The sequence below is a fragment of the Lynx canadensis genome, chromosome C1, assembly GCF_007474595.2.
Source record: "Lynx canadensis isolate LIC74 chromosome C1, mLynCan4.pri.v2, whole genome shotgun sequence".
In the NCBI taxonomy this organism is placed as follows: Eukaryota; Metazoa; Chordata; class Mammalia; order Carnivora; family Felidae; genus Lynx; species Lynx canadensis.
Window position 1 is genome coordinate 71,225,156 of NC_044310.1, and position 27,581 is coordinate 71,252,736.

General features: G+C 41.4%; 1 protein-coding gene across 1 annotated transcript; it reads right to left on the reverse strand.

Moving 5' to 3' along the window:
• On the reverse strand, window positions 1-27,552 carry MCOLN3 (mucolipin 3). Its single transcript, XM_030327307.1, has 12 exons — window positions 27,325-27,552; window positions 22,628-22,795; window positions 17,934-18,087; window positions 16,425-16,509; window positions 16,249-16,345; window positions 11,987-12,086; window positions 7,799-7,911; window positions 7,567-7,716; window positions 3,810-3,911; window positions 3,578-3,700; window positions 2,080-2,286; window positions 1-575 (listed from the first exon to the last, which is right to left on the reverse strand). The coding sequence occupies exons 1-12, from the start codon at window positions 27,550-27,552 to the stop codon at window positions 441-443; spliced, it is 1,662 nt and encodes a 553-aa protein (XP_030183167.1). The 3' UTR covers window positions 1-440.
• Between the last annotated feature and the right edge of the window lie 29 nt (window positions 27,553-27,581).

Here is a 27,581-nt window from a genome sequence, read left to right on the forward strand (position 1 = left end):
ACCACTTCCCCTCTGTCTCAGGGATGAACCCCAGAGAGTGGTCAAGACCAGAGTTAGTGAGTTTTATGAAGTCAGACTAGGCATTGTTCTCCACTGATGACACAATCAATCCAGTAAAAATAGCTGGAAGCAAGAGTGTAAGAGCTGAAGAGGGGGATAGAGAACATATTCTAAAGCTTATGGCAAAATAAACAAGAAATAACAAGAACCCAGTGGCTTCTCTCATCCAAGTTAATTTAAAAAAATAAACCCAATATAAAGCTGCAAAAGACATTAAATATTGCTTTTAAAAATATAAATAGTTCTTGATAAATTATAGCTATTGGTTTGCTCAAAGTAATAGTCTTCAAATATACTGTACCTGATCTTAAAATATCCATACAGTTTCCCAACTCAGCTATATATTATATATCCCTCTAGAGCACAGATTAGCCTGATAGCTACTTTTTACAACAGCAGAATATAGAACCTGGAGGGTCGTCTTCTAATCTGTATTTTCCAGAATTGGGTAGATCTTTGCATTCTGCTATAAATGTACGAAGTTCAGTCTCTGGGAAGCCATCTTGTTGGTAATGCTACATAGAAGAATTAAAAAAAAAAAAAGTTCTCATTAATAAGTCCCTTGAAAACAGCTTTATTCCACATTCAAAATGGATGATTTGTCAAGGGAGGGAATCTTTCTAAAGGGATAATTCAGTCACTTTCAAGTATTTTCAGGGAGATGTAGCCTCTAGAGACATTCTTAGGTTTAGCTAAGGAAAAGTCAGTCTAGAATTCTGCAGTGTCCTCCTGGGCTCTCTTTTATGGGTCTGGCTCAATCCAAAACAGGCATGCTGAATCTGAGTCTGAGCCATCCTTCCAGGAAGAATCCATTCTATATACCCTTTGGGAGTCTCTCTTTCAGACAGACAGGTTTAAGGGTCTTGTACTAACATCAGTTTAGGGTCTAAGATCTCTAGAGCATGTCCTGACCAGAGAGGATCAGCCATCACTTGCCCACCTGACAGGTGCTTTGGGCCCATGGAAAAAGGTAAACACCTAAACTGTGAGTCTCAGATTTTTCATCATCAGTTGTTAACTAACATTAGTACCTTTGAGACCTTGGCTACCACCCTTGAATAATATATAGTTCTCTGCATGAAGAGCTGAAGGCAGTGAATTTTTAGAGCACAGTGGGGCAGGATTTAGACAGGTACAACTATATTCTTTCTCAGTGGCCTTGGTGACTCTAAGCACACATCTGCCAAGCAAGTATTAATAAAGACAATCAGTTTCTGAAATCTAAGTCAGTAAAAATGAAGTCATGGCCCTGGCTTCACAAGCAAGGTATTCATAATTATCAACTCATCAACTCCTACTAACCCACTCTTTATCCCCGGGGCCATTTATATGATATCATGTTTCAGTACCCCTTCTCATACCCAGAAGTCCCCAAGTGGAAGTGTCTATGTTGATGGTATACCTAATAGTATAAGGTTATTAGAAATTTAAATATATAGCGATATTTAGCCTGCTTTTCCATATTTCAAAGGGCTCAAAATAACTTTTAAAATATCCCATGTGAGGGACAATATCAATAATAGCTTTTCAAATCAGCTTTTCTAACACATATAAAGCTTACATGGCTAGCACCTGACATATCAATCCCCTCACTCTTCTGGAGATCAGGCCTCAGGATAGTCCCAGGCAGGTCCTTGCCAAGAGTCTGGGTTCAGTCACAGTACACTCCAAACCAAGAGGTTAATTTTTCTTTATGAAAATTGGATTTTAAATGGTCCCCATCAAATTTTGAAATGCCATATGTTTCACTTATCCAATGCCTACTGGTCTTTATAATTCTAATACGAGTTTAGAAATCTCGTTTGAAAAAAAAGCACAATTACTTAGAGACAAAACCTAAAATATTCTACAAATTCAAATTCTTCATTTCTGTTTCTCAATATGTACAATTGAAGTCTTTCTTTTCCACCTTGAAAAAATTAACATTCTAGCTGTTCTCCTCCCTCTTAGGTACCATATTTTATTGCCATTCTACAAGTTCTGGAAAAATGCTGCTACTTAAGCTCTTGATGAACCTACCTTAATTGTTTCATATGTATCAGTGATCAGTGCAATGAAAAGACTTAAAATCATATATATAAAGAGACTGATGAATGAGTAGAGGTAAATTCTGCTAAACAACCAGACCAAATAACTTTTTTGTTGCATTTTTGCAAATGTGGCAAACATATCATCTCCATTTATCAGAGAGAAAAGGCACTCGGAGACCATGTTCAGAGAACGGAACTGGAAAAAGAAAAGAGAAAAAGTTCACTTTATTTCACATTCCTTCCCACTGGAGATTGTTCATGACACTATACTAAAAAATAATGGACCAGGTATCCTTGTAAACTATGTAGTTAGCCTGCAGTAACTACAAGCATTTGCTATGTGATACACGCAACCTGTATAATGCCTACTGTTTTTCCTGAACAAGCAGCTCCTTCTTTGTGCTCCCCTTAAGGGGAGCAGCCTGAATTGAAGCTGCTGGTTTGCACCCTCAGCGCTTTTCTGAGTCAAGTCTGACCATTCCCTCTGCCTACATGGAAAGAGATCCTAGAAACACTTATGCAGAGATACCCAAGTCCTAACCATGCATGCTCATACTTCTCATTTTAAAGTTCATTCCAGGGGCGCCTGGGTGGCGTAGTCGGTTAAGCGTCCGACTTCAGCCAGGTCACGATCTCACGGTCCGTGAGTTCGAGCCCCGCGTCGGGCTCTGGGCTGATGGCTCAGAGCCTGGAGCCTGCTTCTGATTCTGTGTCTCCCTCTCTCTCTGCCCCTCCCCCGTTCATGCTCTGTCTCTCTCTGTCTCAAAAATAAATGAACGTTAAAAAAAAAAAATTTTTAAAGTTCATTCCATTTGGGATAATGGTATTATAATCAGGACTGACTCTGGTAACAAAAAAAAAATGCATAGATTTCTTCAAGTTCCTCACTATACTCCCTTTTTAATAAAATCACATTTCCAAATGTCTTGCCTAAAAAGCTGACTCTTTATTTAAAAAATTTTTTTTTAACATTTATTTTATTTTTGAGACAGAGAGAGACACAGCATGAACAGGGGAGGGGCAGAGAGAGAGGGAGACACAGAATCGGAAGCAGGCTCCAGGCTCTGAGCCATCAGCCCAGAGCCCGACGCGGGGCTCGAACTCACGGACCGTGAGATCGTGACCTGAGCTGAAGTCAGAGGCTTAACCGACTGAGCCACCCAGGCGCCCCCCAAAAGCTGACTCTTTATATTGATGAATCAAGTTGACTTATCTTGACCTCATAGGTGGTAAAAAAATAAATAAATAAAATAAAATAAAAAAAGACATAATTATCTGATATAGTCCACAAAAGGAGGTGAAGTAGCTGAGTGAATCAATTATTCTCTCAAGTTGGTCACACCTTACCAGTTCACAAACATGGCACCAGATATACGACCTTCGACATTTTCAGGCTGAGTCACAAAATAGAAGGAGCTCATTTTAAAAGAATAACTGGCACTATTTTAGGAGCTTGATAGTAACAGGAAAATGTTGTTTATTGGTACCTTATCATGGTAAGGCCCCAGCACAATCCATCCACAGAAGCAATAGCCTAAATAAATCATTGCGGCACAGCAACAGAACCTGATGACATTGGGCAGCGCTGCCTGAAGGGTCAGAATAAGGAGCTAGGAAAGTAAGAGAGGCTGTTAGAATCCCCTTGTCCCTCAGCCAAAGCAGTGCAATAACTCTGAAAGACAGAAATACCAACAGCATGGAGATCCATGGAATCCTTACGTTGTACTTCTGAAAGAAACCGAGGTATCGAACGACTCCGAGCCACACGAGCATGGTGGAAGTCCCAAGAAGTATGCTACAGACATCATAACTTGTTAGACTCTAAAACAGAGTGGAAAAAAATAACCAGATTATGTAACAGAAATTCACTGGGACAAAAAATATTTGGTTGGGGGGGGGTGGTTAATAGAAATCAAACAGGCAGTGTTCTAGGTGCTAAGGACAAAGAAGTGAACAGAGAGACAAAATTTCCTTCTCTCCAGAAGCTTGCATTCTAGCGGTGGGAGGGGGGGAGAGATAATAGAAATAAATTAATGAAATTCTCACTACATTAGCTGACAGTAAGTGCTGAGGAGAAAATTCAGGGGAGGGGAAAAAGAATGCCTCCAGGGTTGCATTTTAAAAGGAGTTGCATTTGAACAAAGACCTGAGGGGAGTGAGAGTGCAAGCCAAGCAAAAAGCTAGGAGAGGAGTGTTCCAGGCACAGAGACAAGCAAATGCAAAGGCCCCATAGCAGGAGGGTGCCTCAAAAGATGGAGAGCCCAGCTGCAGTGAGCAATGGGGGAGAGTACCGAGTCACAGAGGTAAGGGGGTAGGTAGTTTAGAGCCTCGTGGGTAATTTAACACCTTTGTATTTTACTCTGATAGGCTGGGGAGATTTGAAAGCTCTGAACAGGATATGATTCCATTTGGCTGCTATGGTTAAGAGCAGCCTGTCCAAAGAGTGAGAAGGCAATTGCAATGATAGAGACGAGAGCTGATGGTGGCTTGGACCAGCCTAGTAATGATAGAGGCGATGAGGTGATTTTTAAAGGTAGATTGATAGGATTTCCTCTTGGATTAGATGGAGGGAAGAGGGGATTAGTCAAAGAAGAGAGTCAAGGATAAATGTATGGCTTTTGTCTTAAGCACCTGAAAAGGATTGCCATAAACTGAAGTTAAAAAAGCCATGAAGAAGCAGGTTTGGCCTGTGGAGGTGGAGATTGAGATTTGGGGAGTTCTGTTTTTTTGTTTTGTTTTGTTTTTAATTCAAGTTAGTTAACATACAGTGTAGTCTTGCCTTCAGGAGTAGAACCCAGTGATTCATCTCTTACATATGACAACCAGTGCTCATCCCAAAAAGTGCCCTTCTTAATGCCCATCACCCATTAACCCATCACCCATCCACCTCCTCTCCAGCAACCCTCAGCTTGTTCTCTGTATTTAAGAGTCTCTTATCATTTGCTTCCCTCTGTGTTTTTATCTTATTTTTCCTTCCCTTCCCGGATGTTCATCTATTATGTTTCTCAAATTCCACATATGAGTGAAATCATAGGATATCTGTCTTTCTCTGACTGACTTATTTCACTTAGCATAATACCCTCCGGTTCTATCCACATTGTGGCAAATGGCAAGATTTCATTCATTTTCATTGCCAAGTAGTGTTCCATTGTATATGTACACCACAGAGTATGTTAAATTTGAGGTGCCAAGCAGACGTCCAAATGAAGATATGAAGGTGACAATTGAATATCTGAGACTGGAGTTCAGAGAAGAATTCCGAGCTGAAGACACAGATTTAGAAATCATCGGCAGAGAGGTACTATTTAAAGCCATGGACAGGATGAGAGCACCAAGACCGTGGCAGAAAAGAAAATATGTCCAAACATTGCACCTTGAGGCCTTGTCACTTTAATAGGTTGGAGAGATGAGAAGGAACCAGCAAAGGAAGTCAGAAGAGCAGCGTGATTTAGGATGGAAACCAGGTAAGTGATAGCTCAGGGGAAAAGTGCGCCAACAAAGAAGGAATGCTTGCAGTGTTAAAATCTGCTGATAGGTCAAGATGAGGATAAACAATGAATTATTGGACTCAGCAACACTGGAGGTCATCGGAAGGAACATTTTCTGTAGGGCGGCCGGATTGGAGCAGATGTAACAGAGAACAGGAGGAACAGAATTAGAAACAAAGGTACCTACGCTTAAGGTCTTTTGCTATGTAAAGGGGAGCCAAAAAAATAGGGAAGTAGCTGGATAGAGAATACGTTGAGATTTTGTCTCTTATCTAGGAGAAAGAACACACATGCTATTGGGAATGGCACGGCAGAGAACGGGAAACTGATGATGCATGGGGAAAAGGAAGAAGAAAAGCTGGAGCTAAGTTCTTAGGTAAGCAAGGGGGGGAGGGGGGTTGGCATCTGGGAGGCACATGGGGTTGGCCATGGAGAGTAGCCAAAATAATATATCCACAGAAACAGAAAAAGCAGAGTGTATGGACACTGATGCTGGCAGGTAGATAAATGAAGTGGAGCCTTGTAGAATTTCTTTCTTTCTTTCTTTTTTTTTTTTTTTTTTATCTGTGGTTTTGTGAACTAGGAAAGAAGGCCATCAATTGACAGTGAGGATGGGGCAGGGGTTTTAGAGTTTCCAGAAGGGATAAAAACGTGCAACGATCATCTGAAAGATGGGGGAGTGAACGGCCTAGAAAAATGTAAAAAAGATTGCTGGACACCATTAAGAGCTCAATGAGGTTAATGATAGTTGAGGCTGGTAAAAATAAAGATTTGCTGCATATCTCCTGTGCTCCTTTCTTTTTGTTCCCTAGTCCAATGATAGGGACTCCATATCATCCTAAATCCATTCGCTCCTTCCAAGGAGCGAACATGCCTGGGCTGTTTTCCCCAGCTCCCTTGCAGTTAAATGTGACTAAACGCTCTCCAGTGGGATGTGAACAAGAGCAAAGACTACCAAGACTGCCAAGGCTTTCAGACTGGAAAAGCTACCGCCGTGCCGCCGTCTCGTGTTGCCCTTCCCTTCCCTTCCCACACAGGCTGCAACCTGTTCCTGAGGTGACCCAGGATCAACCACACAATTTGGGCTCCAGAGAAACTCAGTGGCAGGAACGTGGGTCCCTGATTGACCGCGTGGAGCTGAGTGAGTTGCCAACCTGGGAAACCCACCCTGACTATTACATGAGGGAGAAGTAGGCTCCTATCTCATCTGAGCCATTGCACGTGGGGCCTCTGACAGGGAATCTCAATCAGCAGACTCCCCAGGTGGCTCATCCTCACACTCAGTTGAAGCCAGGGCTAGAAAAATATAAATTTGAACAAGGTCAGTTTGAACAGTATCAGGTTTTTTTAATTTGATTTTTGCTTTGGCGGCGGTGGCGGGGGAGGGGGGGGTGATTTCTAGGCTGGGTTAATCCTAACTTAGAATGGAAAATCTTGTAGCTTATCAACGGGGAAAGTAAGAAAAAGGCAGCAACTGTCATCACTCACACAGTGGTAGCCTGGCTTCACTTTCACCCAGGGCCCTATTCTTTTTGTTGTTGTTGAAGATTCTAGCATTTCTTGTGAAAACAACAACAAAAAAACCCACCTCTTACCTTCTTTACTTTGGGACATCTAAGAATTCTCGGGCGCACCCCTAGAGCTCAGATTTCATCAGTGTAACATGGAGTATTTTGGACATCTAAGAATTCTCGGGCGCACCCCTAGAGCTCAGATTTCATCAGTGTAACATGGAGTATTTTTTTACCAGGTACCCAAATGACTGACTCAGAGGCTTGTATATACCTTTGAAAAACTCTGCCTAAGAGATTGCCTGACTAGACTTAAGAAACTTACTGTTACCGATTTTAAGTTTACTTAACACAATGTTTGAAAGAAACCATTTACTCTGCAAATTCTCACATTCTGAGAAAATATTAGTGCCAATCTGATACTAACAATGGCATAAATAGTAAAACAAAACAAAACAAAAACAAAAACCACTTTACCTTAGCTTGGATTTCCATTTTCAGAATTGATCCAATAATTGTCAATATGTCACTAATAATAATCATGATGTACCATCCATTGACGAATTCCATTTGATCAGAAACAGAAACTTCCTTCTTGTAATGGAGGAGGAAAAAATTGACAAATTCCTTTAGGGGAAAGAGGGAGGCACAGTGAATTTCTCAGTCAATTACAATGTCCCCAGCATTCCTAGCAAGCAGCAACCCCTACCTGCTGAAGCTGAAGTCCTGTAATCACAGATCGAAGGCACAGGATTAACGAAGCCAAGCATATCAGAATAACAAAGGCATCAAAGATCATCATGTAGTGAGTGTTCTTCTGAACTGGAAGGAAAGAGCATTACCTGCTTATACTGTGGGACATTCATATGGTGACCTCTACTTGGTTTTTTTTTTTCTTTCATTTTTAGCCTCATTTCTTTTAACTGCTGCATGGCATACCACAATATAGATGCATACTCTTTGTAAAGACACTCAGGTTGCAATCTGTTTTTTCCTGCTACAAACAATTCTTCAAGTCCCCTCTGTGCATGGGTGCAAGTGATTCTTTAGGCGAACGAATATCTAAAGGCGAAATTGTTGGGGTAAGGCATATGCATATTTCTAAGAAAGAAATTCTAAGAAATTGCCCTTCAAAAACATCATGCCAGTTTACATACCTACACACATCTCCACGTCTTCTCCACCATTGTATATTAATTATCTTTTATTTTTGCCGATCAAAAGAGCAAATCTCATTCCCAATGACACCTTTATCAGGTATTAAATTACTGCAGGTATTCAAGTACCTTATCTTACCCTTTTGATGTTTTTGTGTGTTTTAATGCGTAAGACAAATACCTCTCATTAGTGTTTTATTAGCTATTCTTACTTGTTTTTTTCCCCATATATTCTTGAGGATCTGATTGTTAAATTCCAATAAAAATCCTACCGGTACTTTTGCAGGGTGGGGGGTGGGGATCATGTCACATTCATAAGTTAATTTAGGGAGAACTGGCATATACATGATGTTAAATCTCTTGTCCAAAAATATGATGTGTTTCCCATTGATTCAAGTCTTTTTGTTTCCTTCAGAAGCATTTTCAAATTTTATCTGAACCCTTCACACTGCTTTTTAGAGTAATTTAGATAATTCAGACATTCTTTCCACAAAGACAACAAAGAGAAAAGGTCCTGGTAAGTGTTCTTCCCATTAGTATGTAAAGAAAGTTAAAAGGCCTTCTTTTGGGGGTGCCTGGGTGGCTCAGTAGGTTGGGCATCCGACTTCGGCTCAGGTCACGATCTCGCAGTTTGTGGGTTCGAGCCCCGCATCGGGCTCTGTGCTGACAGCTCGGAGCCTGGAGCCTGCTTCGGATTCTATGTCTCCCTCTCTCTCTGCTCCTCCCCCACTCATGCTGTCTCTCTCTGTCTCTCAAAAATAAAATAAAACATTAAAAAAATTAAAAAAAATAAAAGGCCTTCTTTTGGAAATTACTACTGCCATCAATAAGAGATCTTTAATTATAAGCCTTTGGTCTTTTGCCCTTAATACAGTTAGCCTTCCTGCACACCCTATTAAAACATACCTATCTGGGTATAGAATATTCACCAAGAACCCACCGTGTGGCAGTTTTTCTAGATGCTGAGGATACAAGTGGTGAACAACACAGGCCCCCGACCTTGGGGAACTTCTGTTCTACTGCCGGGAGACACGCAGGGATGTAAACAAGGTACATGAACAAAATGCTTTCAGACAGGAGTAAGTGCTGCGAAGAAAAGAAAGCACCATAGCTAACGGGTAGTGCTACGCCACCCATAGTCCTAAGCACTTTGTAGGTATTACCTCATTTGATCCTCACGGCAACCCCAGCAAGCGGGGGTGTGATTATCCCCACTGGACAGGTGAGAAAATGAGGCACACAGAGGTCAGGGGAATTTGCCCGAGGTGATGCAGCCAGCAGGTGGCAGCACCAGGATTCAAATCTTTGCAGTCTGTCTCCAGCCTCTGTCACTCTAGGTTAGTGATGCATGACATCCCTTGGGCACTGTTAGGAATGCACTCTGGCCCCACCCTAGACCCGCCGAGTCAGAAACTGCATTTTCACAAGCTCTTACAGATGACACTAGAGCTCAAAAACCACGGCTCTAGAAGAAGCACACTGCTGGTATGGGTGATGGAGGGGAGAGGCTCATTCGTACAGCATGATAGGGGCCAGGAGGTCTCAGGTGAGACCTGAGTGACAAGACTGTCCCCTACTGGTAAAAAAAAAAAATAACAAGCACTTAGACTAGTTCGGTAATGGGGCGCCGGGGTGGCTCAGTCAGTTAAGCGTCAGACTCTTGATTTTGGCTCAGGCCATGATCTCGTGGTTCATGAGATCAAGTCCTGCATTGGGCTCTGCACTCACAGTGCAGAGCCCGCTTGGGATTCTCTCTCTCACTCTCTCTCGGGCTCTCTCTCTCCATGCCCCACCCCCAGCTCGTGTGTGCTCTCTCTCTCAAAATAAACTTAAAAAAAATCTATTAAAAAAATTCAGTAATAAAACATCCCACTAATATTGGCCAAGGGGCATCTAATTGTTACTAAAATGTCTACATCTACTTTCGAAAAGCTTAAAAACTAAGAAACAAGCATTTGAGAGAAAGCCTGTGCCAGATACTTTCATATACTCTCATGCTTCCTATTCTAAAGTTTGTGGAGAAGTATTGCAATGTTTACAGATGACAAAACAACTTTGTGTTTCAAATAAACAATTTTGTCATTGAAATAAAATTGTGATTTAAGAGCCTCATATATTTGAAGTACCTAATAGTGAAAAAAATACTAGAATGAAGAAATTTCATGTCATTTTTTTAAAAAAATGTTTAACATTTACTTATTTTTGAGAGAGAGAAACAGAGTGTGAACAGGGGAGGGGCAGAGAGAGAGAGGGAGACACAGAATCTAATGCAGGCTCCAGGCTCGGAGCTGTCAGCACACAGCCCAATACAGGGCTCAAATCCACGAACCGCGAGATCATGACCTGAGCCGAATTCGAACATGCAACTGACTCAGCCACCCAGGTGCCCCCATATCGTTTATTCTTAATATCTCATTACTGCTTCTGACCTTTGTGACTCAACCAGTAGTTACCCCTAAAGCAATGATTTTCCAAATGTGGCATGAGTAAGGGTGACCTGTACATTCCTAGGCCCCAGCCCAGACCCGGGACAGCCCTGCAGGGAGCTGGGGTGACTCTTTCGCTCGCCAGAATCTGAGAATCCCGGACCTAATCATTAAGTCCAACACAACACACCAAAGGGGCTAGAAAAAAAGATAAATTCTTTACAGTCCATTTTCTGGTTCAGCCCCAAAATTCTCAGTGGTACTCAGTCTATAGTTGAATTCATGTCCATATTTCCAAGAATGTACCCTTTCTTCATTTAGTTTACTTTTTTAACCTATATAGAAGCTAAATATAATGTGAGGGATGCTTCAGGGTCAAATCTTTCCTGATGTCTCTCTCACTGTATGACCAGGGGCACCAAGATTCACTTCTAAGCCTTAGTTTCTTCATTTGCATAAACAGGGATGCTGCCTATCTCAAGGATAGTTTCAAAATATTAAAACGCTGGGATGTCTGGGTGGCTCAGTCAGTGAAGCACCCAACTTCAGTTCAGGTCATGATCTCACAGTCCATGAGTTCAAGCCCTGCGTTGGGCTCTGTGCTGACAGCTCACAGCCTAGAGCCTTTTTCAGATTCTGTGTCTCCCTCTCTCTCTGCCCCTCTACTGCTCACCCTCTGTCTCTCTCTCTCAAAGATAAATACACATTTTGGGGCGCCTGGGTGGCGCAGTCGGTTAAGCGTCCGACTTCAGCCAGGTCACGATCTCGCGGTCCGTGAGTTCGAGCCCCGCGTCGGGCTCTGGGCTGATAGCTCAGAGCCTGGAGCCTGTTTCCGATTCTGTGTCTCCCTCTCTCTCTGCCCCTCCCCCGTTCATGCTCTGTCTCTCTCTGTCCCAAAAATAAATAAACGTTGAAAAAAAAAAATTTAAAAAAAAAAAAAAAAAAAGATAAATACACATTTAAAAAAATAATAAAAATTAAAACATTAAAATGTAGGAGGAAGCCCTTATGTAGTAAGCACTCAATAAATATTAGGCCGGGTATATGTGATTTTTTGCTGGGGGGGTGCGTGCATTTTTTTGTAAGAACTGGGCCAGTGAGGACACATGTAGAAGTCAGCAAAAGTCATTTCAAGTACTAACAATTTATGTCTTGCCTGGAACATCAGATACCTACAATAAGTTGATCTATTTGCAGAGAATTAGGGACTTGGCAATGTTCCAGTTGTTCCCTTTGATGCTCCACATATCCCAGTAGTTTAATAACCCTTTTATTTAATAACCATTTTGAAAACTAGTAAAAGTCGTCACTTACTTGATCCTGATACGTGCCAGTCTTTACATTCTCTGATGGAAATGTCGTTATCTAAGCTTATCTTAATCCTTCCACTGTGGGCCTTATTGTCAAATGTTATCTGTGAAAAACAGGAAAAGGGTCAAAAACATACCTATAGTTTTTGAAGCCAAGATGTCTCTATGCATTAATTAGGACACAAATCTTTCAGGGTGACAGGATGCCCACCCAGATTCTCATCCCCGTGTCAATGCTAACTCTGTTCAACTTTGGGAAGAGCCCTTTTTTTCTTTGTGAAATGAGAAGGTTGAAGGTCTTCTGTTGAGAACTTTTAGTCTCTAAAATCCCGTATTTCTAGGATAGTCTTCCAGCCCTGGACAACTTATAAAACAGGAGAACTTCTCTCTCCTTCTCACTCTAAGTACTTCAAGATGCCCTCTTGGTATGACCAAGTGAGCTTTTCCCTCCCTCCCTAGGGACTCGGCGGGGGATAGTTTTTATATATATTTATTTATTCATTTTGAGAGAGAGAGAGAGAGAGCACGCGAATGGGCAGGTGAGGGGCAGAGAGAGAGAGAGAGTGGATCCCAAGCAGTCTCCCCACTGTCAGTGCAGAGCCCGACGTGAGGCTTGAACTCACAAACTGCAAGATCATGACCTGAGCCAAAACCAAGTTGGACACTTAACTGACTATCCCAGGCGCCCCAAGGGATAGTTTGTTAGTGCTGTTGCAGTTCTTACAAACACAGAGGTTCATTATTTCAGGCTTGAAACATTTCAGATGGCGCTTCTCTGATTTTCATTCTTACTCACTCATTTTCATCCTTACTCACTCTAGAACCATATGTATAAAAAAAGGATGTGGTGACAGGAAGCCGACAGCCATGTCCTGCTTCGGGGATCACCATTTCAGGACACTGGGCACCAAGTAGGACAAAGCCATGTCAGAACACCTTCCCCAGTCTGTCTTCCCCTTCCGGCTCTCTCCCCTGTCCCCATGCAGGGACAGGGAAAGCAAGACAAGGAGATCAGGTGTGGGTTTTGTTTGTTTTGCTTTGCTTTTAGTGCCTCCTGTCTCAAGTCCTAAAGAAAAAACATTTTTTCAAAAGTCTGTCATTTAAATGAGTTTTACTGAAGCTTCTTCATGCGGGGTAATCAGACATTACTGCAGATGTAAGGCTTCAGATAAATTTAGTGAGCCTGATCACTCTGTTTCTCTTCATGTTGGACTCCAAGCTTCTAACAAATTAGCTAAAATAATATCCAAAAGATACTCACTCCAGGCAGAACCCAGGCAGAAAAAGAGAGAAATCATATTAATAATCACATGTAATTAAAAAAAATTTTAATGTTTATTCATTTTTGAGAGACAGATAGAGACAGACAGTGATGGGGGGAGGAGCAGAGAGAGGGAGACACAGAATCCAAAGCAGGCTCCAGGCTCTGAGCTGTCAGCATAGAACCTGATGCGAGGCTCAAACTCACTGACCATGAGATCATGACCTGAGCCAAAGCTGGACGCTTAACTGACTGAGTCACCCAGATGCCCCAATCACATTTAATTTAAATGTTCTAAGCACTCCAACTAAAAGGTACAGATTATGAAGTTGGATAAAAAAAACAAGAATTAATTCTATGCTGCCTAATAAGAAACCCTCTTTAAACGTAAGACAAATAGGTTAATATCAAAAGGATGGAAAAAGATATACCATGCTAACGCTAATTAAAAGAAAGCCGGAGTGGTTATATTCACATCAACCAAAGTAGATTTTAAAGCAAAGAATTAATATTGAGGTAAAAATTACCACTTCATAATGATGTAAGAGTCAGTTCATCAAGTTAACACAAGAATCCTAGATGCCTGTGCACCTAATAAAGAGCCTCAAAACACATGATGCAAGAATGCACTAAGCTGCTATGAGTGAATGCTAATGCCCTGCTTTTACATTCTAACCAAATTACAGACATACATAGGAAAGGTTTCATAAATAGCTGTTGCATGAATCAAATATCTGTTATATACCAGATACTTAGGGAGGTCCCTTACATATCTCATATATATGCAGTATACTAGATAGATAGATACATAGATACATAGATGTCTTGGCAACAGCTTTGTTAGGTAGGTGGGCATTAATTCTGTTTCACAAACGAGAAAACTAGGACTCAAACCAATTAAGTAATTTGCCTAAAGTTACATAGCTAGTAACTGGTGAGCTATAATTAAAATCTAGGCTTGCCTGATTCCAAAACTCCTGCATTTTTTTTATTTTTTTAACGTTTATTTATTTTTGAGACAGAGAGAGACAGAGCATGAATGGAGAGGGTCAGAGAGAGAGGGAGACACAGAATCCAAAACTGGCTCCAGGCTCCGAGCTGTCAGCACAGAGCCCTACGCGGGGCTCGAACTCACGGACCACAAGATCATGACCTGAGCCAAAGTCGGCCGCTTAACTGACTGAGCCACCCAGGCGCCCCAAAACTCCTGGATTTTAAATTAGGCATATACTGCCCCAGTTTATGTTTACTTAAACCATAAAGTTGCACTAATTGCTTTTATCATTAAACTACCCTATAGGGGGTAAGTTCTACTACAGTTCTGTGAAACACACTGCTAAATCCACCATGCACAGGGAGAGCTTGGGATGAATCTGCAATAGTAGCAAAAATATAACATCTGCATGTGACTAACCAGCCAGGTTGCTCTCCCCACTGTATTGAGTCATGGGAAAGAGTCTGCATTTTACAAATGTTTCATTCATCCATTCCACAAATATTTGAAGCACCTACTGTGTTCTTTGAGGGATGAAAAAAATGAGGAGAATGACTCCTGCTTTCAAGGAGCTTTCAATCTAGCAGAATTGATAAAAATGTAGACAATCCTAAAACAAAGGAGAAGGTGGGTGAGCTCATACAAAACATAAAAACAAAACCAAAAATAAAACTTTGGAGTTGCGAGCACAGAATGTGTCCCTAACTGAAGCATTGTAAAAATGGTCCCTGAAGAAGGTGTCAGTTGAACTGAGCCTTGAGGATTATAAAGCTTCTGAAAGTACCATTTCTCAGTTCAAGAGTGGTACAGGACTGGGGCACCTGGGTGGCTTAGTCAGTTAACTGTCTGACTTTGGTTCGGATCATGATCTCACTATTCATAGGTTCGAGCCCTGCATCAGGCTCTGTGCTGACAGCTCAGAGCCTGAAGCCTATGTAGGATTCTGTGTCTTCCTCTCTCTGCCCCTCCCCTCCCTCGCACTCTCTCTCTGTCTCTCAAAAGTAAATAAAATGTTAAAAAAAGTAAAAAAAAAAAAAAAAAAAAAAAAAAAAGAGCGGTGCAGGAGGTGGCAAGAGAGAGGAGAAAGAAGAGACAAGACTGTGGATAAAGAATAGCTCAATTTAAAAAAAAATCAAGTAATATTGAAAATTCATAACCTCCTGGTTAATATTGGGATCAAAATTTGTAGCCTACTCAAAATAGTCTCATAGTATTTGCGCTTTTTCCTTTAAATGATATGCATAATGACTAATTACACTACATTCTGAAATTTCTTTAAAAAACTTGATTTCTCATCGCCAGTTGTTGAATATCATGGACACAGCTCTGGTACAAACTATTGCTGAAGTCATAGCAATCTGGATTAAGTGAAGGCAAGCTGCATCAAATGCTGTTCAGCATATGCCCCAGATAGCACTGGGGTACTGACCCCGAGCCTCATGAGGAAATGAACTCACCTGACAGGCATCTTATGTTCTCCAGAGAACATTAATAGCGCCATTGGCAACTGGAATATACAGAGCAGCGACGGGCCGAAGGGGGAGAAACCAGAGCATTCAGAGGCAGCCCAAGGAAGGCACTGTGACCAATAAGCAAAATGTGCACACATCTATGGCGAGGAGACTCAGCGGCAAGAACCCTTGGCAATGGCCATACGCAGACAGCCACAGACTGCCAAGAGCCAACTACACGGGACCTACAAGTCTCTACTCCTTTTGTATTTGAACACCTACCCTGTGCCAGGCACCGTTCTTGGGACTGGAGACACTGCACTGAACAAGGCAAGGTCCCTCCCCTCACAGAACTTACACCGAGGTACAGAAGATAGATAATTAACAAGTAAATGACCACAACAAAATAGAGCCAGCTCTACCAATGCTTCTTCTATGCACATTCAAGTGGAAACATCCTATATATTTGATCATGTTTCAATACAAGTAGATGAAACATGTAACTAAATCAAACAGTTTTCCTTCAGACAGGGGCCAAATTCAGCCCAGCCCACACTTACAGTCAGAGTAAAGTCGTAACAGTCAGGGAGCTCGTGATGACGAATGGTCTGCAGATTAATGGCCTTCAGTTTAAACTGCAGCTCCACTGTTAGGAGTCTAGGAAACAGAGGAGCCTTTAGTGCAGTGAAAACATGCACACACAAATATAAGTTATACTCCCATCTGCCTCTCTCACCTGTGAAAGTCCAGTGTTAAGTTGAGTTTATTTTCTTCCAGTGTTCCAATGTGAAAAGGTTCATCGGGCTCTACAAAGAAACATTCTGCCATAGAAAGGAACAAAACATTCTGTAGATAGCCTAAAATAAATAAGTAAAACTGCATCTTGAAAGGATAATACATTTAAGACTAGATTATTCAGATCCTACTATTCTTCTGAATTAAGATTTAAAAGCCAAAAGTCAGTACCCCTTAGTTACAATAAATCATTTGTTTTTCAAGACACGAGTGGATGCGCCATTTCTGGAGTGGGTGGAGGGCAGAAGACATGAATTCGGTCTCATGAGTCTTCTGTAGAATGCTATCTTCCTTCCTGAATCTGGAAGCCTAAATTTTGAGTCCCTTCTCCCTTTTTTGTATCGTAAGCGTAAGTTTGAAGAACTTGGAGTACTTAAGACAAAATTTTCTAAGTTTAAACGATCTATTTTTTTTAAATACTATTTTCCCCTCTATACTAGACTATACTTAAGGGGAAAAAAAAAAAAGGAAGACATGGGGCACCTGGGTGGCTCAGTCATGTAAACCTCTGACTCCCGATTTTGGCTCAGGTCATGATCTCACTGTTCATGAGTTTGAGCCCCACATCGGCAGGTATCCACACATCGGGCTCCACACTGACAGTATGGAGCCTACTTGGGATTCTCTCTCTCTTTCTCTCTCTCTGCCCCTCCCCTGCTTGCTCTCTCTTTCTCTTTCCCAAAAATAAATAAATAAATAAATAAATAAATAAATAAATAAATAAACAAACAAACAAACAAACTTAAGAAAAAAAGGGAAGACAGCATTTTAGAAGTTTTCACTAATCTGTACTGTAATCCTTTAGTATCCTTCCCCAAAAAACCTCCCAGTGGCTGTTGTTAAAAGTACTTGAAAATGTAATGTTTTGGGTACAGACTGTAAATAGAACTTTGCTAATAAGAATAAGCCACTGTATTCTAAACTCTGGTTCTGGTTTCTCCTTGAAATGACCCACAAAGATACTAAATAGTGAAGTGCAGTTGAGGGGAGGGAGTTTTATAGACATCGCAAATTTGCAAGTACAACGTCTTCTAAGGATAGTATAAGTCTATTTAACTGGCTTATCCAGCATAAGAGGCAGTGCTATATAGAGGTCAAGGATATAGTGGCTAAGAGCACAGACAGCCTGGGTCAGATTTCAGCACTGCCTCTTCCTAGCTCCATCTGGAATACATCACTTAACTCTCTGAGCCATACTTTAGTCTTCTATAAAATGAGGATAATAATACACCTTGCCTTATTGGTCTGTTGTTGTTGCTTTTAAAAAAAAAAATCATGAGTTACAGTAAAGGGCTTGGGACGGTACCTGACACATGATAACTCCTATGTAGTTTCTCACTATGACCTAACAGTACAGACCAAATCAACATTTTCAGAGACAAAATTGCTAACTTTAAGTATAAATCAAGGAGTTAAAAAATAGAAGCTCTAGTTTTTTGAAGAACATTACCAGTCTCCATTTCTGGATCAATGTCAAAGGTATCATTTCCAGGACAGATGTTCCCTTGCTTGTAGAAGTGCTGACAGATCGCCATAGCAGACTGCTCGGTACCCTTGTTCTCATATGCATGATTCCCCACCGAGATACTGCGCAGCTGCAAGTACTTGAACAGAAAAGAGAAACAGAAAATGGGAACACCAGCCAGGCAGAAATGAAGCCATGATTCCCTACCCAGCCCGTCTTTGAAATGGGCAGATCCCAACCTGCTTTCTGGATGGAGACATTCACATTCACACTGACATGCGTAGTACGCGACATGCTAATGTGCACCAGGACAGCAGCCAGAAAAAGCACTCAAGTTTTGGGCTCAAGTCTCATGTCTGTGACTGTGAGCAAGACACAAACTTTCTGAGCCTCTGGTTCCTTGTCTACAAATTCAAGGTTTAACCCACGTCATCTCTGCGGTTCTTTCCTTCTTTAAAGAACTATGTTCAGGAACTGATCTGTGCATTCAGTGTGAATACACACTTTATCTTTGAACTATTTCTTGTAAGATCAGAGTTCCGCTTTGCTGCTTTAATATAGGAAGGGGGATACAGTCGTTCCAAGCTAACTTGCAAAACTTAAAAAAATAGTTTCATCTTTATCTTTGCAAGAATAGTTTAGTCACTTTCACAGCAATATTCCCTCGTCCTGGGAGTCCTCTAAACAAACAAATGTAATTTTACCAATGAGAATCTTATGGTACTTTGGAATAACCATCAACTCAAACTCTGAATGCATTTCTGTAGAAGAAAAAAGGGTTTCAGAGCTTACTATGAACAATGCTGTTTGGCACAAGAAGTGATACGAAGATAGGGATATGGTAGCCATCTCTTGGATTTAGTGGGATGGACACACAGATAAATAATTCTACTATAAAAATGCATGTGAAAATGCTAAAATCAGTGAAAGAATCATTTGTAATCTGGGCCTAGGGGGATAGATGCTGAGCTGGGCCTTGTCCAGGCCGCCACCAGCAGCATTTTACCAGATCTGAGGCATGGTTCTCTGTTCTTATTTAACTCAGCCTCCCACAGCGTTTGATGCAGCCGAGTGCCTTCCCTTTCGCAGGATGACTTCTCCCCTAGACTTCTGGGACACAGGCTCTCTGTCTCAGTCTCCTTTGCTCAATCCTGCTCCTGCCAACCTCTAGCTGTCAGAGCACCCTTGGATTCAGTCCTCCACTTCTTCACCCACATTCCCTCGGTAAGAGATCTCAACCAGCCCCACATTGAAACAAGATCTGTACGCCAATAGCTTCCAAATTTACGTCTCCTGACCTTTCCACCCAAATGCATACATGGGTAGCAATCTGCCTGCATGGCACCTCTGGTGTCTAAGAGGTATCTCAAATGCAAACGTGCAAACGGAAAAACCAGCTCCTTCCATGAAAATGCCCTTCTCAATCAGTGACTCCATAAGCCAATCAGCTTCACAGGCCGAAACTTAGAACCGATTCTTCACTCTCTTTTTCTCATACTCCACTTCCGGCCCATCAGAAAGTCATGCATTACTTTCAAATTATCTTCCAAATCTGACTGCCTCTCATCGCCTTGTCCACACCACCTCACCTCTCACCCTGACAAACTGAATCTCTTCCTACTGCTGTGGTCTTCCTGCTTCCCGTCCGCCTCTCACCACAGTCCAGTCTCCATATGGAACTCACAGGACTGCTGGGGCACCTGGGTGGTTCAGTCGGTTGAACATCCAACTCTTGATTTTAGCTCAGGTCAAGATCTCAGGGTCATGGGATCGAGCCCCATGTCGGGCTCTGTGCCGACGGTGTGTAGCCTGCTTGGGATTCTCTTTCTCCCTTTCTCTCTCTCTCTCTCTGACCATTGCTCACTCTCTCCGTGTCAAAATAAATAAATAAACAAAAAAATGCACAGAATTGTTACAGGAATAAGTGAATTAATGCACGTAAAGCCGTTAGGACAGTGATACCCAAAACACGAACCTGTTCCAGACTCTGTTCGTGCTGTCCCTTCTCCCTGGAGGGCTCCTCCCTGAGATGGCTGCAGTCTGCCTCCCCACACTCTGGGCTGTCCTGCCCACCTGTCACTTATCAGGGGGCCTTTCCTGACCACCTCCACCCATTCACTCTGCCTGCTGCTGCTACCTTTTTTTTTTTTTTACAGCACACTTATGTGTACTTATAACCAACTGACAAACGGTATCCTTATTTACTGCCTGTCTCTCCCTATTAGAATATGACTTCCTCAACTTTGTCTATTTGCTCACTGTAGTATCCATGTATCAAAAACACTATCTGATACAAAACAGATGCTAAATACTTGAGGGAACAGATATTAGCCTTTGCTAATATTAGAGTCTCTCCCCCACTGAAAGCGCTCCCATGGCTTCCGGTCTCTCTGAGAATAAATTCCAAAGCTCCTTTTCAGGGCCTGTAAAGCCCTAAGAGATCTAGCCCAGTCACACTCCTCTCCTTTGTATTTCCTCAAACATACTAAATGTATTCTGGCTTCAAGAGCCTTTGCTGTTGCTACTCCTCCAGCCTGGAATCTTCTTCCCCAGACTTCGAATCCTCAGAGAGGCCTTTTTTGACCACCTCGAAGAAACTGTTAACCCTCTTTTGCTACTTAATTTTACTCCATAGCACTCATTACTATCTGAAATCAAATGGTTTGGGTTAAACTTATTAAAATCCACCTCCTTTGGGGCACCTGGGTGGCTCAATCGGTTAAGCGTCCAACTTCGGCTCAGGTCATGATCTCACGGTTCATGGGTTCAAGCCCAGCATCGGGCTCCGTGCTGACAGTGCAGGGCCCGGAGTGTGCTTCAGATTCCGGGTCTCCCTCTCTCTCTGTCCCTTTCCGCTCATGCTCTCTCTCTCTCTCTCAAAAGTAAACAAACATTAATTAAAAAAAAAAAATCTACCTCCTTCATTAGAATGTAAATTCCACAGGGCAAGGAACTTCTCAAGGCTACTGCTCTAACCCCAGCACTTAAAACAGTAGTAGGCATAGAGTAGGTGCTCAAATATTTGTCAAATTCATGATAAGGTAAAAAATATTCTAACACTTTTATAGCAGAAGAGCAATAGTTGCTCTTCATTTATGAGAGCTAATCTCTTCACAGTGAAATGGTAAACTGCTAGGACAGGATATGTAATTACAGCACCAAGCTCTCCATTGGCCATGGGACTGGGAAAAGGAGGCAGAAATCCACGGTAATAAAAGTAAGCTGCATATGCTGTTAAGTAGCATTACGTCCTACATGTAGGGGGCAAACAGTATGACGTAGAGATAGTCAGTTTTGAGGTTTTTGTTTTCTATTCGAGGAAATAAGCGTATTACGCCTTGCTAAAGCTACTCTGAGCCAAATTGGTAGTTTTATTTTGGGGGTGGGAAGGTGTAAAAGGTAAACAAGTCCATTAAATGAAAACGAAGGGTAAAAGATATTGAGTGTAGTAAGGTCCCAAGTAGACCAGCGTGCCTGCAAGGTGGGGGGTGTGATGAGAAGGAAAGCTGGAGAACAAGCAGGGGTCATGAAGTCGAGTCATACAAGTACGGGCCCATCTGAGTGCCCACTGTCTGTGAGTCAATCCTCACAGGAGTCACCTAAAGATCTGAACCTCCTGACCATAGAAACTTGTAAGTCTTGAACCTTGTAAGACCTTGAAACATAAAAGACCCAAGGTGCAGGGCTGCAGGTGACCTGCTAACATTATAGGATATGCTGTGGCCGGACTGCCTTGCTGTCCTCGTAAGACTGTTCGTGGAAGTCTGTGCGAGAGCTGGGTGGTCAGAGATAAGTGGTAGGACTGTGTCCAGCTAAAGGGCAGCCCTGGAGCTGGAGTCAGAGACTCTGGGGCAGGAATGTGGTGTGTGGGACTATGGCTGGAAGGTAGGTGACCTGTGGGACTGACCGATGGGGCCCCCAAGTGGCTGTGGCCTCTGTGGGGCTTTAATCAGGGCTGGGCGTCTGTCCTCACTTAACCTCTGCAGCTCTGCCTTGACAGAGGAATTTTTCACACAGACCCAGAATCCTGTGTAATAACTTATTCAATCTCCTTCTATTACTATAGATTTCTGGCCATTGACAGAAAGCGTTGGTGCCGTAAATACATATTTCATTCTGGCTGTTTGCTACCTCATGGTACAGAGATCATCTCTAGATAATGAGGAGCCATGATTTCACTTTAATGATTTACTTTTTTTGGCAGTTAATCAATGTTACAATAAAATCATTGTCATGTATGACTTTAAGGCCTTACTTAATTTTTAAATGAACCTTCAGATCTTAGTTGCTATATATGCTCTGCAAAGTTAATATTCTCATTATTGGTTAAGAGCCCCTGAAAGTATAAACTCTGAAGACTTAATGAGTACTTACAACCAGGGCCACGGTTAATAATTTTAAATCTTTGAAGCACTCATGCCAACCCCTAGCTCTGATTCTTTTAATGAAGCCTTTAAAGTTTCTGCCTCTCTGTCACTAAACAATAAGTTTTTCTCAGTTTTTAGTTTCATAGAAGATTGATGGTGATATTTTTAAAAATAATTTAAAAATGGTTTTATACCTATCATCACAGACATGTTCACCCTTCTACACTGGAATGTCAGTTTCTATTATATACATTGCTAACAGTTTCCCGGGCTGTTCTTTCTCCCAAGTAGGAACGCACATACTTGATTTACCTGGTTGACTGCAAAGATGATCTGATCATACACATCACTTTGAGTGTAGACTGCGTAAGTGTCATCCATTCGGTCCACATATCCTTTTAAGAAGAGGTGTTTGAATGCTATAGTGTTCTCTTCCTTGAAAGCTACAACCATCTGGTTACTCAGCCCAAAAAAGACCAGCTTCAAAGAAAAAAAAAAAAAAAAAAGGAAAAGAGGGTGAAAAACCAATGAAATAAAAGATCTCCATATAACGACCAATTTATCTATTCCAGATTCAATGTTTAATTAATCCTGAATGTATTCAATAGAAATTAAAGTTTCTGTAGCTGTTAATTAATTTGACCTTAAAGAGAAGGTGGGCTTCTAGTTTTAAAATGAAAGAAAATAAGGGCGCCTGAGTGGTTCAGTCAGTTAAATGTCCAACTTCGGCTCAGGTTGTGATCTCACGGTTGATGAGTTCAAGCCCCATGTTGGGCTCTGTGCTGACAGCTCAGAACCTGGAGCTTGCTTCCGATTCTGCATCTCTCTCTCTCTCTCTCTTTTTCTCTCTGCCCCTCCCCCACCTGCACTCTGTCTCTCTCACTCTCTTAAAAATAAACATTAAAAAAATGTTTTTAAATAAAAATAAAATGAAAGAAAAGCTTTGCACATTTTCATGTATGATCTTATTTAGGATGTTGCCCCCATCACTAAAAGCTTTATTTCAGAGAAGTCCTTGTTTAGAAATTTAGAGAAGCTAGGTCACTCTGGCTAAAGAAATGGGAAAGTTTCTTTAAGAAAGAAATAATGATGGAAACCCCTGAAGTATGTGCATAACTTGGGTGAGGACATTTGAAGAGCTCAGGGAAAAGACAAAGAAGGTAGAGTACAACTTAGCACTTTGGTGGGGGACATTGAGGATTCCAGCATAATCCAATCGAAGGACCACCAAGAAAAAAATGTCAACAGAAAAACTGGAGGCAGATGGTCCAGGGGCTTACAGGGCAAGTAAAAGATCTTTAAATGGCGAGCGTCTGGGTGGTTCAGTCAGTTGAGCATCCAACTTCAGCTCAGGTCATAATCTCTCAAGTCAGTGAGTTCGAGCCCCGCATCAGGCTCTGTGCCAACAGCTCGGAGCCTGGAGCCTGCTTCAGATTCTGTGTCTTCCTCCCTCTACCCCCTCCCCCACTCACATTCTGTCTCTCTCTCTTTCAAAAATAAAATAAAAACAAAAAATTTTTTTAAAAGATTTTTAATGATTTATGCAGGACATCAAGAAGGTTTTGAAGAAGGTGTACAATGCAATATAAGAAATACCTTAAATAAGTCTAAACCCTCCAATCAAACTATTATATTTAATTTCACCATTTAATTACCAAAACTGTGACAATAAGGCCAAAAATAAAAATACCCTCTCGACTGACCTCTAAATTAAAGAATATTAACAAACATATCCTTACATATTCATGAAGGATTGGCAGCAGAGTTTTATATGAAACTCAGTTATTCATGCTTAAAATCATTGTTTAACTGCATTGCTGTGGTATTAACATAAGCTCTTTCAGTCATAGCTGAAACTTTATGTACTCAAAGTCTCTCTTCCCTCCAAAACCATCTCAGTCTCTTGCTCTTTTGCACGTCCTCTCTTTTGCTCACTCTCACTTGTTCTAACTCTGTGACACACACACACACACACACACACACACACACACTGTAACTTTAGAACATACACTCTAACATACACTCTGGATCCCAGAGCAATGCAGGGTGTATTTTATATGGAAAAAGGGAACAACATTGAGCACCTAGGTGCCATACCAGGAGCTTTCCTCATACGAATCCCACAGTACAGTTCCTAATATACCCATTTTATAGATGGGTACATAAAGGCAAAGAAGTTAAATAATGTTGTTCAAGTCACATCACTAGCAAGGGTGTAGCCAAAATCTGAACCCAAGTCCAACAGACTAAATCCAAACTCTAGCCACCCTGGCATGCTACACAAAGTAGTCCAGGGTCTTATTGGGGAAAAGTAAAGCACACAAATCTTTTCTCTTTTCACCTCTCCTCATGATGTATGTCCTACACCCCACATATGTCAGTGCTCTCCACCTAACTGGACTTGCATTTCTGAAGAGCCTCTTTAAGCCAAGTATCCTATTTAAATCCCAATAAGATGACAGCTTGATGTTCTAGGGATTTTACAACTAATGAAGCTGATGACTGAAAAGCCTCCAGAGAATTCCTAAAGACCAATTACCAATGCAGTCAAATACATGAGTACCTCCCTCACGCGAGCACTGAGCTGGGTCCAGAGGATGAGATGTGAAAACAGCAGTCCCTGCCCTCAAAGGGGCACCCATGGCAGAGAGAGAGCCATTGTAATTCAGAGACTAAGCCAGGTAGTGGGGAAAGGGAAAATTTTAGTAGGGTGCCTGTCATCAAAGACACCTTTCTTTTGTTGCTGCAGACACAAAATCTCCAAGTGAACAGAAAGACCACCTTCTCTCCCCTGAAAAGTGGGAATCTGTCACCAAGTCACACTTGCTCAGTCACAAAGTTTTTACGTCACCTCTGCTTGGTTGCTGCAGTACAGATTGAGGAAACATCACAATTAAGAAAAACTCTCAGTTCCTTTTAAGAACGTCCCTAAATGCCTTTTATACGTGTATTACTAACAGGCTTAACATTTTAAACCATTGGTCAATTTTCCTCTTGGGCACCCTAGGAAACAGAGGATGGTTAGATGCGCTCCCTAAAAGATTTAGGAGTAATTAAGAACACAAGTCTTAGAATAAAACCTGAGTTGAATCTCAGCTCTCCTCTTCTAGTTTCCTGACTATGACAATGTTACTTCAGGAAGCCTCAATATTCTCATCCGTGACATAGGGACACCACTACTTACCTCTGACTTAAGAATTGAACATGATGATGCTTAGCCCCCAATATAGCAAATACTCAAGTGGTAACAATCATACTAAGTAGAAAATATTCATGTTCATCTGACACAGGCTTTTCCCTCTACTTATCAGAAACAACACAGATAAAAATTTTCACTATTGTGATGCACTGTATTATCACCTGGAAGAATTTCAATTCCAACTTGCCAATTATTATATGGAGAACTGAACACTCATTTTAATGGTGACATATTAGAGAGAGCAAGCACCTGCCTCTAAACTCTTGATTCTGCCACTGACTAGTCATGTGGCTTTTTAAAAACTCTATAAACATCAGTTTCCTCTTCGGTAAAATGAAGGATGCTAGTTTTTATCCAATAGGAGTGTTATTATAATTAAATGAAATAATGTCCTGGGAGAGAGTAGTCACTCAAATGTTAGTTTCATTTACGTAACACAAGTGTGAGAAATTTAGGCAAAAATTCTACCAACTTCATATGATTGTAGAAATCCCCTTAGCTTCTAAACTTAAGCATTTGTGCCCAACAATCAGTTAAGATTAGTCATTTCAGGGCTTTAAAGTTTTTTTTTCCTTGAATACTTGTTATTTATTTACATATGCATTTTTTCACCAAGTTAAGTATTAATAAAAATAAACCTATCACATCTATTTTTCCTGTTAATATCTGCTTTTAATTTTGCTCTTTTGCTTTTAAGGAGAGATCATTACTCTTACGAGTAGGAAAATATATCTTCACAAGAGTAAATCATAACCAGTATATATAAAGAATTGCAGGGGCGCCTGGGTGGCTCAGTCGGTTGAGCATCTGACTTCGGCTTGGGTCATGATCTCACGGTCTGTGAGTTCGAGCTCCGCGTCAGGCTCTGTGCCGACAGCTCGGAGCCTGGAGCCTGTTTCGGATTCTGTGTCTCCCTCTCTCTCTGACCCTCCCCCGTTCATGCTCTGTCTCTGTCTCAAAAAAATAAATAAACGTCTAAAAAAAAAAAGAATTGCAAAATATGGTTTTCCCCAAAAATGTCAACAGAAGACGAGGAAATGAGATTCAAACTCTGCTAAATTGAAGTCTCATATTTCACTGTGCATGCCACTCATTTTTAGTTAACTCCACATTTTTCCACATTGCTCAGTGTTGGGGTTCCCATGATCACAGGGCTGTGAGAATCCAGATACTTGCCTTAACAGAAACCTTTGAAATTTCTGAAAAGAGAGAAATTCCCAGGAAACTAACTAGGAGGGTAAAGAATCCTCTGGTTGGGCAACAGCTAGTTTTCATGGATGATTTAAAAACCTCCAGCTTCTCTATTGGAAACCGAATATTAAAATCTTCTTTTCCTAAAAACTGATTCCATTTTGTGACCAAAATTGTAATTTTTTTTTTAACGTTTATTTATTTTTGAGACAGAGAGAGACACAGCATGAACGGGGGAGGGGCAGAGAGAGAGGGAGACACAGAATCGGAAACAGGCTCCAGGCTCTGAGCCATCAGCCCAGAGCCCGACGCGGGGCTCGAACTCACGGACCGCGAGATCGTGACCTGGCTGAAGTCGGACGCTTAACCGACTGCGCCACCCAGGCGCCCCTCAAAATTGTAATTTAATGAAAGATGAGAAGGAAAATAATTAAGGAAAAAAAAAAAACCCCAAAGTCTTCTTTCACAAATATTGAAGGGAGAAGGGTTTAAGATTGTATGTTTCCTAATTTATTGTTCTCCATTATACATACAGTTCAAAGTTATGAAAAACCACTGTCCATGCTCCTTTTTGTTACTAAAAGAGGCCTTCACTAAACTCATGATTTGAGACGCTTACCTGTATAGTCACCATCGCAATTTTTAGAATTTGTATACCAAGCTTCCATGGTTTTCTACCACGAGCCCAGAACTTCTCACAAGGATTCATGAAAAAAAATTTGAGTTTTCGCCTCATCTGGTCTTCTAACAGAAGCTCCTCAGAGGGCGATGTATGCTGGTTAAAAGTGCAGCGATTTTCCTCTTCTTGAGAGCTGCAGCTACTGATTACAACCTCGGGATTTGCCATCTCTAGGGAGAGGAAAAAAAAAAAACTAT